We start from the raw sequence: 15,993 nt of genomic DNA, 5'->3' as shown, positions 1-15,993 counted from the left end.
TAAAAACAATTATACTTGGGATTATAATAATAATTAATAATTAAATATAGACATATAACAGTAATTAAAATAATTAAAAACCAGTTACCAGTTTCCACCCAATTGAAAAATTGAAAATTAAAACATTTTGTTGACTACTTATTGTGTAGATACTACTCATACACAAAAAAGACATCATGGTAAAATCAATATGTATTCATTGCTGGAATCTAAAATTTAAACTTCAACACTAATAAAAAATTAATGTTTGGTTATTTTTTTTAATAAAACTTACGAGACATTTTATAAATATTCAAATTTTAGAAAAAAAGAAGAAAAATTACTTATTACAAAATAATTTGCAAATTTTTTGAGACTACAAATTTTATCAAAATACTGAAAGAAACGCTTACATAGTTAGAATAAGTTAGATACCTATATACAAGTATTGTAATAATGTATTTCTTATATTTTTTAATCAGTAGGTACATAAAAACCGCATGATTTATGAAAAGCCTAATGTATACAATTTATACTTCAAAAGTCCATCAATAACTCAAAAAGTCTCAAAATATTCAGAAAACTGACATTAACACTGTGTGTAAGAAATAATGAAAATATTAACATAAACATATGATGAAAATTGCATTGTAAATTCGCCGAAGACCGTGTCCACTTCAATACTTCACGCATGTGAATGGCGAAAATGCGGGCACTCCGTGAAAAATTCCTTTTCCACGAACAATTTGATATCCGTAAAAAATAGAAGTTGAATAGCTGAATGTGGTTGAATACGCCATTAATCTAAGAACATGAGCTATATTATAGATTGCAATTACTACAATAATACATGACACTGTATGGCTATAAAAAGCTAGGATCCCACGGCGCGAGGCGCGGGTTTGTCTATATTTACTATATACCACGCCAAATTCAGGCGAGCCTGTCTAGGCACAATCTATACGATCCCACGGTGCGGGAGATGTGGCGTGGCATGGAGCGGAAGGAATTTTTGATCTCTAACTTCCGTCGCTCTAGAGCAACAGGTTGGTAAGTTCAGTAAGTTAGCCGTTGGATATTATGGTGGGGAGAGAACATAGACATAAGAACGATGAATTTTCGACCTTTCGTCTTCCACACAGATTTGATCTCTCGGGCCTCGGCGGTCACTTTTGAGATCACGATCAATATTTTTTTAGACTGTGCTCGAGACTATTGTACTACAATATAAGTCATAATATGGTATTAATTATTATACCCTTATTTATTTTTAAATACACGTTGGTATTATCATTTTTGTTTAGTGATAATACGTCGTATTATTTATTATTATTATTATTATATAATCAGCTGTTTACTCGCTAACCCACTGCTGGTCTGATCTGTGGTGAAGACGTTAGATAACAATGTCCAGATATCATTACAAATCAGTAATAATATTATAATAAATTGTACAATCTCCTTCGTATCGATGTGTTGCTACTTTAAATACAATATTTGACTTCCGTAGCGTGTAATGCCGAAAAAATCGCGTTCCGTACTTTAAAGCAATACCCACCAACGGCACCAACCGCTAATATTCAACATTCTGATTGCCCTCTTTTTTTTTTTTTATTAAATAGTATGTTTTTGTAATTAAATAATATGTATGTGTCAACAAGAAAAAAATCCATCTTGGTTAATCAAATTGTTTTATAAACATTATATTATAAATTATTCACATGTTTTTGTCAAATAATTTCGTCTCATTGGTGTCTGTACCTGTGGTTGTTGATCTTGATCTGTCCTCTGTGTCCTCCAAGTATGCATTTTTATATTATTATGTCCTATTTAATATAACTATTACCAATTTATAAATAATTTTTGTAATTATTTTCAGGTTATATTACTTACAGCTTTATTAAATTAAGTATTTAAAACTCCAGCCAACATGAGTCTTTGTAATTTGTTGAGGGTTCCACCCATATTATTATGGACGAACTCTTCAAAAGTAGTTTCGGGGTTCCAGATTTGGCGGATATAATATTTCCAGCAGATGATGACTTTGTAAATAGCACCCTCAGTCAAATTGAGATTGGAGAGTCTGCGCAATATTACAAGGCCATATTTTTATCTTTCATCAAAATAATAGTATCTTGTTTAAGTAAGTTAATAAAATCTCAAATAATAAAAGTAATAATACAAAGATATCAATTAATTCAATTTTATTTTTTATTTTTCTAGTATTTTGTTCCTCGTCATGTTTATTTGTTCTACCTGCCAGATACCTATATTTAGTGTACTTTCATGTAGTTTCTGTTTGCATTGTACTTCTTTCTTATTGGTCAAACATACAAACACTTAAAGTTTTATCAGGCAAATATGAAAACTTTAAAATTGATACAATAAATGAAGTTATAACATGGGATGTAGATGGAATTTTACATCTTTTTACACAACTACAAATCATAAATTTCTTGTACCTGTTAATCCGCAATTTAGTTCTACAGTGTTGTCTATCATTACTATTTGATTTTTTACAAGTCTTTACTACAAATCATTCAATCAATAAAGTAAATACTTATACCATTTAATTAACTTTCATCTTGAAAAAATAATAATGTTTTTATTATTTCAGATTTTCAGCTTCAGTTTTGTTATTCCTACTTTAATCTCATTAATACCTGGTACACATGGAATTTTGAATACAGTAACAGTGTTATCAACATTGTTACCATTGTTTATTATGTTGAAAACATTATGGTTAAATATATTTACGATTACAAATTTAATTTGTAATGGATATAGTCATGCACGGGAAACTATCAAGTAAAGCAACTTTATATATTTTGTACATTTTTATTACCATTATTAGTTTTTGTATTATAATTATTATTATTTTTACCAGCATTTCTCAACCTTTCTAGTGTCACGACCCCCAAATAGGTATAGTCAATCACTTTACAACCCTTCTATCTATATTAAGTACAAATTTGAACAATAAAAATATCATATCATGAACCAAACGAAATATACCATTATGAATATCAGTTTATAAATACCATGTGTAGAACCTAATTTAAATTTGTTACAGGTATAAGTATTTTTTTTATTCATTAAAAAATTTTAAATAAAAAGGTTTGTTTTGTAAATTAGTGTTTTATTATTTTTGACTTATTTGACCCCTAGTTAAGATGATCGCGTCCTCCTGGTTGAGAAATGCTGATTTATAATCAATTAACAATAAGTATAATTTTAATATTTTATGCATAATATAATATATTATTTATTATATACCTACTATTTAATATATTATGATAATATGTATTTTGTTCTAGTAATTTTGGAATATCTGCCATGATTGAAGCAGAGTGGATTCGTCTCCAAATCCCCAGTGTTTTAAGAATATTTTGGGCTATACGAGTACTGGAACAAATCTTATACCTATTAACTGATATGGAAATTAAAAATGAAACTTTATTCGGAGCTGTGAAATATTTATTAATTAAAGGATGCGACACATTTACAGCAGTTTTAGGAATGACAAGTTTTGTTTCATACTTTTGTCATTATATAGGAGTATTCTTCCAATGGGTAAGATAATAAACATATAGATTTATATTTTTAGATTTTTGTAACTGTTATTTTATAACTTAACTCTTATTTTATTTAGGTGCTGTTAACTGAGGATGTAGATGATAAAAGCATTGGAACAATTTCTGCTGTATTATTTTATATATTAGCTTTGCAAACAGGACTAACAGGCTTAGATCCAGAAAAGCGCTTTATTAGGCTCTATCGTAATATTTGTTTACTTTGCGCTGCGTTACTGCATTACATCCATAATGTGGTTAATCCATTATTAATGTCTTTGAGCGCTTCTCATAATCCTTCACTTAATAGGTACTATATTAATTATTAATAATTATTATAAATGTTTTAAAATTAATTAAATTAATTTTTTAGACATATAAGAGCTCTTTTAGTTTGTGGATTTCTCATAGTGTTTCCAATCACTATGTTAGCATATTTGTGGTCTCACCATTCACTCAGCACTTGGCTACTAGCAGTTTCTTCTTTCAATATTGAAATTATTATAAAAGTATTGGTATCGTTAGCTGTCTATTCATTATTTTTAATTGATGCCTATCGCACAACCTTTTGGGAGAAATTAGATGATTATGTGTATTACATCAAATCATTTGGCAATACGGTAATTTATATATTATATTATAATATTATGGTCACATAATGTCATGGTCACATGGTTATCATATTATTTTAGGTGGAATTCTGTTTTGGCATCTTTCTTTTTCTAAATGGTGTTTATATTATGGTATTTGTATCTGGTGGTGCAGTACGTGCATCTATGATGTGTATACACGCATATTTCAACATATGGTGTGATGCTAGAGACGGATGGAGAGTATTCATTAAACGCCGAACAGCTGTGAAAAAAATTGAATCGTTACCAGAAGCAACTAGTCGACAATTAGCTGAATTAGATGATGTCTGTGCCATATGTTACCAAAATATGGGATCGGCAAAAATTACCAAATGCAATCATTATTTCCATGGTGTATGTCTGCGTAAATGGCTCTATGTACAGGTAAATAGTTTTTTATATTTTTTTATAAAAATTAATTCTATAAAATAAGTTAACTTTAGATTATTATTTATCAATTACTGACACTATAAAAAAACACTTAATGTGGTTTAAAAAGTAAAATGATGCCACACACATAATATTAGTTCTTAATTTTAAGTATTAAGTAACTTTATAGCATTGTTCAAAAAATGTATATAAGATGATTTTTTTATCAAACAATACTCATTAATTTAAAATTTACTATCATTATTGAAAATAATTTTCAGTTGAAATGAAACATTGAACAATAGAATATTTTTTTAAGTAAAAATATTAAAATTTAATAAATTTTTATAAAATTCTTTTTTTTCAATACATAACAATTGAAATTCAGATGAGTAATTTATGAGTTATAACTTTATAAGTATTTAAAGTCTAGTTGAGTGGAGTGGTGTAGTATGAAGATACCTTGCAAAATGTTGATCTACTTCTCTTCTAACATAAACTTTAAACACTAATAATTTATTAACTACTTGTCCAAATTTTGATTTTTATGTATCAAAATAATCCAAACGATTCTATTTCAGAATGTGAAATTGAAGATGTATGTTGTCAATCAAAAAAGTTAAAAAAAAAATTGTATTTTATTTTGATTAAAAGTTATGTAAAAAAAAATTATCAAGAACTTAAGTAGATTTTTAATTAATGTTGTTTTATAAAAAAAATCAATCAGTATAAGTGTTTAAAAAGCATTTGAATTTTTTTATTCAAGTATTTCACTAGACTCACTAATACAAAAGTTTTATCAACAAAAGAAGTTGTACATATATTTATTTTGTTTTTATGTAATTCAAAATTATTGTATGACTTAGGATCGATGTCCATTATGTCATGATATTTTATACAAGGCAGAAATGTCAAATGTCCAGAAACAAGATACAAATCACTTTCAAGATCTTCAAAATGTTATTGATGCTGATAATTCATAGTTAATTTGTTACTGATTAGATTTTATTATGAACTTTTATTCAATGTAAATATTAACAATTACAATAGTATCTAAACAAATAACTAAAAAATTTTAATTGTGTACTATTATGTGGTTCTAAGTTTTAAGTAATTATCAATAATAAACAATTTTATTAGTATTCAACCTTTTAAAATTTTAAATTGAAAATCAGGGTTAAATTATAATATGATTACTTAATTGAGTATGGTATGTCATACAAATGTTATGTTTGCTGTATATAATTCAAATATTTGTAAATTGTATATCCCACTTGTTTAATGTAAAGCTTATTAACTGTATTGATTTATTTACTATTTTTTTTTAAAACATCACAATATGTATGTGTTTTATAGTTGTATTTATTTACCAAAATTAATATTTTAGAAGATACAGCTAGATTTAGTAATAAATTTAATTAAAATACTTCATAAAGTCATAAAACATAATATGCATTTTTTTTTAGATTTAAAAATTTTGCTTTTAAAAATTAAACTCCAAGGGAAAACCAGATTGTAAATGTTTAAACATTATTTTATCTTAAATCAAAAACTTCAGTATTATAATTAGTATATATTAACAAATAAAAAGCTAATAAATAGCTATTTAAAGCCACTCACTCGTACTTATGCTCGTATAATAGAAGAAATGTATATCTTTTTTAAATTTTAATCTTCGACTAGCTTCATATTTATATTTTAATTAACAAAAATATAATTTTTATATTTCTTAACAATGGAATTGCATTTATCTATTCAATTACCACCATTTCAATTAGAATAAATATTTTTAATATTCAATACATTACACATTACAAAAGAATATAGTGTTATAGTTAAACTTAAAATATTACTAATATTTTGCTTATATTTGTTAAATCAATATTTTTGTATCTTAAATTTTATAGTAGATATTTAAAATTATATTATTTGTTTAAATGTGTAACAAACAATATTTTATTAAATTGTAGTTTCAGTACATAATTGTTGATAATATAACATTACTGTTTCTTAAGTAAAGCAATATTAAAGTAACTCGGTGTCGGATGAGAAAAGGTGGTTTTTAATAGGTTAATATAATTTTATGAAGTGAAAATATACTTTTTTGTACTTATTTTTATTTTTTATCAAAATTTAAACATTATGTTTTTTTTATTAAATTTGTACTTAATTTGTATTGGTACTTAAATAATAGAAGTATGCTTTTTTTTAACATTAATCTTGTTCAAAATTGTTTCTATTTTACCATTTACTATTTAGTGTTATGGAAGAAGTAAAAATTAACATATAAGGTATTTGTTGTCAAAAGTCATCATATCAGACTGTAATAATTGTTTTGTGATACTTAATTTTGTAATCAACAATGAACTAATATAGAAAAACAAATCTATTTGTGTTTATGTATAAGTTATTAGATAATACAAAAATCAATGTTTCCTATTTTTTTTACAGCAATGATAACTATCAATATAATCACTTAAGATATTTTATGATCTACAGAATGTTATATTATTGTATCATTAACTAATAATTATATATTGTTGTATTTAATACTTTTAAAATATTTTAATTGCATTTACTTATTATTTTTCTTATTGATTCTGATAGTAATGCAATTGTTTGTTAACTTTTCATTGTATTTACTCTTGTAAATTGATTATTGTGCTTATGATTGTTAACAAATTACAACACCATGTTTTAAACATAATAAATAGTTTATTTTATACACAGTATGAGTTATTGCTATTTAATATTTTAGTATTTCAAAATGAAGTCAAAATATTACAATTTTTTTTATCTGTTAGGTAAACGTTTTAACATGCAATATATCATTATACTAGTAATCCTTATTAATTATCTATATTAATATAATACAATAATTATTAAACTTAGTCTATAGTTCCATTTTAGAAATTTAAATTTAGAAAATACAATATAATATAGGTTAAATTATTGAATTTATGTTTAAACATAAAAGTTAAATATTTCTTATCATTATATTTATATTTGTTATTTATCTTATTAAATATGTTAAATTTAATAGTGAATTTATATAATTATTTTAAATCTTAACAATAGTAAAAAATATCAAGTATTTAGATTTTTTCAACAGAGCTTTTTTCCCATTCTATAAGGTCTTCATCATCCTGTTCAAAGACTTCATTTTGGTTTTCTAAATTCTCTTCACTGTCAACAAAACAGTTTCCACCGTAATACTTGACATTACGCACAGTGTGTATGAAATTTTCCATATCCAGTTCGCTCATAAAGTCATCGGGCATAGCATTCATGATTGATAGAGCTTCAGCTGTATTATGTTTAGTCATGCCCATGTTTTCAATAACAAACTGATAGCAGTTAGGTAAGTCCTTGTTTTGACTACCACATTCTTTCAAGTGTTCTTGCCAATCCAACATATTAATTCCTGCCCACCATAAGCCAATGTCACCATCAACGAACCCGAATGGATTTCCACAATTCACTTCTTCATCTTCAGACAAACTTTCATTTATTAAACGGCCAATAAGCCAAAATCCTTGAACCATGAGCCGTCTAATTTTTTCATCAAATCTTGACATGCAATCTCTAGTGACAAAATTTTCAGACAATAATGGTTTGATTTCGTATCCCTTAGCCTCACTAATGAGTGCCAAAAGAATCATGAAACGAGGTGTAGTTAAATGTTTAGGTCTTGGTTGAAGACTAAGTGTTATGTTGGCCTTATTGTGGGGTTGATGTTTACCCTCAATAGATTTCCAAAACCAGGTAGTTTCATTTGTTGTAGTTGATTCGCTGGAGCCAATTATTGACGTTAAAAATTCTTTATTCAAATTACTTGCTTGGAAAACTTCATAGGTACTTAAGTTCTCTATAGATGGTGTTAAGTCATCATCAGTCGTACGGATAGATATGTCTAACCATGATAAGGATGATGAAGTAGATAATTTGACTGAATCCGATGAAAATAATCCATTTGGATAAAACGAACAATCCTTCATCATCTTGATGTAACGACAAAATTCATTCCCATCAAAATCTTCTGGTTGTAATTGATTTCAGTACTTGAATCTAAAAAATCAACAACAAAGCAACATATATAAAATATAAATAAATAATTATATTACATGCGTTAAAAAATTAATATTTACCAGATTGAGATTCTGTTCTGTTACTGTAATTCCTCTTCTTTTGTTTTTTGTTTCTTCTTCTTTTACCAGATAAATCTTTTGGTTTTAATTCTGGAAATTCCTTTTCTGTTACTTCAACAAATACTGATCGTCCTTCATCATCATAATCCAAACAATCATCAACCATTTCAAAATCATAGTCAAAATAATACTCTCCATCTTTAGGTGATCCTGCAACGGCTTCCGAATAAGATTTACGACTAAGAAGACTTCCGTCATCTGTACTAATAGATGATGAACCTTCAGATCGTTTGATTGATTTTGGCATAAATTGATGAATAAAATGTTCAGTACTATCGGCACTATTAATTGATATATTATCTGTGAATATAAATACATCATCAACATCATCATTTTGGTCTGCACCACAATTTTTATTTTCGACTACTTCTTTTTGAATAGTTTGTTCGTTATCAGAAACATCATCTTGACTTGAATCAGTTTCAAATGGCACATCTCCAAGAACTAATTTGTCATTCATAGGTTCAAAGTGATCATCTATATCTATAACGCACGATTGTGTTTCATCCAACTGATTTGTAAAGGCATTTTCATTTGTTATATTAAAATGATTGTCATCAAAAACAATACTACAACCATTAGCAGATTGAGAAATACTATTTAAACATGGCATACATTCGTCCTTTTTCACAACTTCAAAGTCTGATAAAATATTAATGTCTTTTTGTTTCTGTTCATTGAGTGATGGTGTTGCTAAAGGTTCTATTGAGTCCTCTTCAATAGTTTCTAAATTATTTTCATGAACTTCTGGCGATGAATGAATATTTTGAGCATTTATTATGTTTGAAAGTGCACTTTCTTTATTGGCAAAATCGTTAGTAATTTTTAAGTCATCATTAATATTTTCAACTATTTTATGAGTTTCTAATTTCTCAAGGCTTAATGAATCTTGATCTGGTATTTGAGTGATTGTAGAATCATTTTCTTTTTTCAAAATACTATCAAATGCATTTTCTAATACAAAATCAAACTTAAGAGTTTCTTGTTCGTTTGAAACTTGATTAGAAGGCAACTCAGTTATTCCTGGGATTTCTATGGTCTTCTTAATTGGTTGTCCACCACGAATACCTTTAGCTTTTGGTTCTTCAGTTTTCTTAATTATTTTTGAAGGACTTTTTGGAACCACTCTGGTAGATTTAGGAGTCATGGGAGATTTTAAAGATGTTCTTGAAGCCAAACTCTCAGTAGAAACTGAATTGAGTCTAGAAGATGAAAGAGATTTGCTTTTAGATGGTCCAGGACTTAATATCAATTTGGTTGGTACCATTTTTTTTACTACTGGAGACAAAGGGGGTTTTGTCAACGATAGTGAAGGAGTTCTAGTTTTCACTGCTGGTGATGGAGTTTTAATTTTTGCGGCTGTCGACATTGATGTTTTTACAATTGGCGATGATGGAGTTTTTACACTTGATGATAGCGGAGTTTTCACTGTAGGTGATGATGGAATTTTTACAACTGCCAATGGCCTAGTTTTTGCTACTGGTGATTTTGGAATCAAATTCTTAGTAACTGATGATGATGATGATAATGGAGTAACGTTAGCTTTCAAAGTCAACGTTTTTGACACTGGTGAAGTAGTTGACTTTATTGTCGAAGAAGACTTAACGGAAAGTAGCGATAAAGAGCTTGATTCTTTTTTAACAATAGCTTTTGAAGATGTAGAATTCGATTTGGAAATCACGGTAGAATTGTTAGTCGGCTTTAAAGCAGATGTCTTCGCAGTACTAGTTGGTTCTTTGGTTAATTTTAAAGGAGAAGTCGGTGTCTTCACAGAACTTGATTTTAGGCTAGAAGTCGTAGATAAGCTTTTTGATATCACAGGTGGTTTGTTTGTTGGTGTAGTTGGGCTCTTAGCACTTGTAGAACTCTTTACAGATAGTATAGGTGCTTTTTTAACCGGAGTAGTAGGTTTTGCAACAATTGTTTGTTCTTTTGATTTTAATGATATAGTGCTCTCTTTACTTGCTGTAGATGTTACAGACTTAGAAGTAAGAGTTGAAGTGATCCTTGTTGGTGATTTTGGAACTGTAGAATTTGTTTTAGATACTACTGGAGGAGATTTTGCAACTGGAGAAGACACAGCAGATGATTTAGGTGTTAAAGTTGATTTAACTGGGAGAGGAGATGTAGTTGAAGACTTAACTCCAGTGGTTACTTGAGAAGATTTAGTTATTGGCGAAATGACAGATGCTTGAGATGATTTAGTAATTGATGGTGATCTAACCATTCCAGTTGAAACCGAAGTTGATTTAGAAACTAATGCAGGCTTAGTTACCAAAGGAGATTTAGTCAACATTTGAGATTTAATTGATGATTTTGTTGGAGTTTTAGGCGATTGCAATCCTTTAGCATCCGTTATTTTTATATTAAGTGGAGGTGGTTTAGTCACAGATTTTGTCACTCCTTTGGCAGCAGAAGTTTTTTCAACTTCTAACTTAGCATCAACAATAGGTTTGGTAATATTCTTAATAGTTGAGCTTTTTAAGGGAACAGATGGTTTCTTCACAGAAGACCCAGTACTGATTTTTTCAGAAGCCTTACTAGCCAGCGGTGCTTTAGAAGACCCAGGTAGTATCTGAGGAGAACCAGGTGATTTAGGAGATCCTGGTGATAAAGCCTTTGATCCTGATCCAGATTTGGAGATTGTAAGAGGTCCAGATTTTTTCACAGCAGTAGGGAAAGTCATGATGTTCTATAACAAAAATATTTGATATTAATTATTTAGATTTACTTTTATTGAATAGTTAAAATTAAATAAAATGTATATTAAAATCTTTGTAATTGTAATTAATCTTATTTTTTTTTAACAAAGTTAAGTACATTCAAAAAAAAAAAAAATATTAAATGAGAACTTATTATACTAGTGAGGGATAGGTACCTAACGTGATTAGCTCGTACAGTGTAATAGGTAAAGCATAATATAAATACACTAATGAAGAAAGTAACTAATTAATATAAAATAAAACATTATATTATGTGCAGTGTTGGATTTTTGGACATTTAATACCCGGGAACTAATAAAAATTTAGCACCCTTACATAGTATATGTGTGTGGGTTGTCAACACTTAAGAGCACCTTTATACCAACAGCTCCCTAACCTACGCCCGGGGCAAAGATATCCATTTCCCCCTTCCCCTCCCTCCCACCTTCTAAATCCAGCACTGATTATGTATGTAGTACATATAATTAATTATTAGTAGGGTCTGGGTTTTTAGATTTTTACACATCAATACTGAGCATAATATGTGGTTTTAAGCATAAAAAATGCATTTGCCTAATTGTATACATAAATAAGCAATGGCAGCAGAAGAGTAATATAATTCACACAGAGCCTAATCTACTATCAGTAAAGCTTTAGCATATCTTGGTATAATTTGTAAATTGTGACAAAATAGTATTTATATATTTTAATTTTAAGACCTACATTTACTATCATTTTTTTATACATTATACTAATAAAATAAAATAGTTTTTTATATTGTTGGAATAAATTTCTGTTTTATTTGTATAATTGTAATTAGTTTTTAATTTTATTATTTAAAAAAAAATACCTACAGAAGTGTATCAGAATTACATGGAAACCAACCTTTCTAACTGTAACTTAAAATTAGATGATTTTAATAAAAATATAGATCAGGACCAGTGACGTTCTCAGGACTTTTCAATGGGGGAAGGGATTTGAAAATTTAGTAAAATACAAAAGTGGGGGGCCCACACTCCCCGTAGGTAATTTTAATGTTTAGTATAAATTAAATTTTAGTTATATCAATTATAAATGCCTATAAATAGCATTAAAATAAACTTAATATTTTGAAAATTAAATCATATAAAGAAAAAATGCCAATCGAAATAACTGATGAAATTTTCAAGTTATCTACGACTATACTTTTTGAATAATAACAAATATTAAAATAGTTTGAAAATAAATTGTTACGGTTGCGATATTTCGTAAAAATTTAAACGTTCATAACATTTTTCCTATGATGATGATTCGAGTTTTCTCTATAGCTAGGTATTTGAAGAAAAACTTAGGAACAACTTAGTGTTGAATTTTTTAACTTTAGAAATTAACATTTTTATTGAACTTTTTAATGAATATTTTTAAGATTTTTCAACCACAAAACTACTTGCAAATGTTTGCAATTTTGACATATTTCATAAAATTTTAAACTATAAACGCTTATAATAAAAAATTATGACCAACAATTTTTGATTTTTTTTTAACTACAATAAGAAAAACTCACGAGGAACCTTGTATTAAATTTTCAAGTTTTTTGAAACGCCCAAAATTTTTTTATCGACACTTCAAAAAAAAATAAATTCTTAGAAAAATCGAAAATTTCAGTTATTTTTAAATAGCTCAAAAAAGATCAAAATATTTTGAAAATTTTACTGTATATAGAGATGACACTAATATAAAGATTTGGTGAACATTTCAAGTATTTACAATGATTAGTTTTTAAATCATCTATGTAGATATATTGATTTGCATAATATTTCAATTTTTATATATATTTTATAAGAAATATAGCAATTTAAAAATACTCATAACTCACTTAAAATGAAATAAATTGGTTTTTTTGTTAATACCTACTAAAAATAAAACAAACATATTATAACCTATAAGTATTATGGTTATATAATTTTTTTACTAGATATATCAATGATCTATAAGATAAATTAATTATTGTAATTAATTTATATTTTCTTTGAATAGTTTATAATTATGAATTATTATTTTAAATATTATTATGGGAAGATTTTATACAAAATAATTGTAACATTAAAATTGTTAAGTATGTTTTTAGTTTTTAACTATTGGCAATACTTTAAAATAAAAATATAGAAATTTAGACTAAAAACTAAATTATACAAAAAAATCTAATACATACCTATTAGATTAAATTTATAAAGTTTTAATAATTATAATAAAAACGTCCTAAGTTAAAATAAAAAAAATTATATTATAGAAAATACATCTTGATTAATAGATCTTCTAATTAGTCAACTTATATAAGATGTATCCTTAAATATATACCTATCGAAATATATTAAGAATATAATACTTGAATAAAGTATTAAAATAAACAAAAATTAATTTCCTCAAATCGAATAAATAATAATAATACATGGGTATTTTGTATAATATTGTTAGTACTATTTTATTAAATTTTTAAATAATATAAAATAATGTACTGACCTGTTGATATGTTGTGTAAAAGTCAGAAAAATAAAATATGTTTTACTGGTAGAAAAAGCCTAAAGGCTATGGCCTACGACTTAACACGCGTAAAATTGCAGCAAGATTCTTTTTAGTATTAAATAAAATAAAAATTGAAAAAAATACTTGAGTAATGTTCTCTTATTATTTTGTTCAAATAGAAATTTGAAGAAAAAAGCAAAGAAGAAGAAAGAGCCAGAGGGCAGAAATACAACTGAGTACTGAAAAGTGAAGAGTGGAGACAGTAGAGACTAGAGACAAGCCGATGGGTGACTTGGAATTTAATCGTTAAAACAGTATGATATCAAATATTATTCCTAAATTTATCTATACAGGTGGTATTCCCTGCATGTAACTTCCAGACATATATATTTTCGTGATTATATCGAGTAGGGACTAGTGAGTTAACTATTGATTAGATAAAATATCGTGGAATAAAAATCGATAACCAATTTAATGAAATTGTAATATCGTAGTTGTAAAAATAAATTCTGAATATTCTAAAGGAAAAAAAATATTTTGCCATTAAGATATCATAATATAATATTATGTAATACAATTTATTCAAATTTTTAAGATCATTAAACAACGTGAGTTAGGTACAGATAAATAATAATATGTATAACTGTAAAAAACGATCGTAAGATAATTTTAAAATCCATAACAATTGTGGTGTTTTTAAATACATTTAAGTTCATTAACATTATTTTTTCTCGTTTCATTAAAATAAAACTAATTCATTTGAAATTAGTTATTCCCATTCTTCAAGTCAGAGCATGAACATTGAACTTTTTCCTTGAATGAAGTACCTCGGTAACTAGAACAACATTACAATGCTACTAATAGAAATAATAGGTAATCTCTTGAAAATAGAATTATTAATACCTATACCTAAAACCTAATAGGAATATAAGACCAATCTTATATTTATATTGTAATTTGTAGTCAAGACAAGTCTTGGAATTAGGCAAGAACTCGTGTTTAATTCTAAGAAATATTACCATTTTAAATTGTTCTTTATAATTATTATTTATACCACTTGTTGTACTTTAAAGTCAATACCTACAAATGGATTATTGACAATAATTTTGAAACGTTATTTTATCATTATTTAAACTTTCTATTGGAACAAGGCTACCTAACCTGGCGACCTTATTTTTTCAAATTTTTTTTTTTGAAAAGTCGTGTTTAAACAAGTTAAGAATGATGGTGCTAAAATAAATTGGTGGAAATAATTAGTTTTTAAGTTATGACGTATTCGACGTTTTTAAGTTATGCGCTTGTATCGGCACTCGTCATTACACTTCTCAGCGCCGTCGCTCCGCTTCGCAAATCGAAAAACATCTCTCGACTTGCTATGCAACGCCACCTCAAGTAGGCATTGAGTTAAAATACTTTTTAGGGTACTACTTTTTTAATTCAAAACATTAAAAAAAGTAAAAAAAAAATACAAAAAATGAAATCATTAATCGCGGCGTTGAAGCCGCCGGACTGAGGTATTTATTTTAGCATCATTGTTCTAACTCGTTAAAACACCCCTTTAAAAAAAAAAAAAGAAAAAATAAGGTCGCCCGGTAAAGTAGTCTTATACCCAAAAGGAAATCATTATTTTTTATTAATACGTTTATATGATGAGTAGGCGATAAAATGCTTTGATTTTCAACTTTCAAAGGTGATTTTAAATAAAAAAAAAGGATCTAGATTATACATTATACTCTATAGTAGTCAAAATTAAAGATTTCCAATATTTTTTTAAATAATCAAGAAAAACCAGACATTTTTATGAAAAACCAGTTTTCAAAAAGTGATTTTGATGTAACTTAAAAACCAAGTTGTTAATCACCTTTCATACTTGAAATTTTTGTTGAGATATTTATATGATTATTTTCTATACTTGATAAATGTATATGAAATTGTTATCGTTTGGTCGAAAAGCTTGAAAATGTAATATAAAAGATCAACATAAGTTATTGTTCTCTATTGTGCACATATATATGTAAAAATATTTAAA

General features: G+C 26.9%; 2 protein-coding genes across 2 annotated transcripts; one reads left to right on the top strand and one right to left on the bottom strand.

The window, feature by feature from the left end:
* The first annotated feature begins 1,894 nt into the window (after positions 1–1,894).
* On the top strand, positions 1,895–5,709 carry LOC114130496 (protein TRC8 homolog). The gene is given in 9 exon segments (XM_050203637.1): positions 1,895–1,943; positions 1,946–2,122; positions 2,203–2,531; positions 2,597–2,787; positions 3,297–3,552; positions 3,632–3,861; positions 3,925–4,171; positions 4,244–4,567; positions 5,419–5,709. Coding segments are annotated over 9 exon segments (1,905 nt in total). The 5' UTR covers positions 1,895–1,909; the 3' UTR covers positions 5,536–5,709.
* A 1,042-nt stretch (positions 5,710–6,751) lies between these two features.
* Positions 6,752–14,242, bottom strand: LOC114130474 (probable serine/threonine-protein kinase nek3). The gene is given in 4 exon segments (XM_027995454.2): positions 6,752–8,597; positions 8,600–8,620; positions 8,701–11,452; positions 13,962–14,242. Coding segments are annotated over 3 exon segments (3,717 nt in total). The 5' UTR covers positions 11,447–11,452; positions 13,962–14,242; the 3' UTR covers positions 6,752–7,647.
* Positions 14,243–15,993: the final 1,751 nt, after the last annotated feature.

The sequence above is a fragment of the Aphis gossypii genome, chromosome 1, assembly GCF_020184175.1.
Source record: "Aphis gossypii isolate Hap1 chromosome 1, ASM2018417v2, whole genome shotgun sequence".
NCBI lineage: Eukaryota > Metazoa > Arthropoda > Insecta > Hemiptera > Aphididae > Aphis > Aphis gossypii.
Note: the sequence above shows the minus strand (reverse complement) of the source record. Positions and strands in the feature narration are given on the sequence as shown.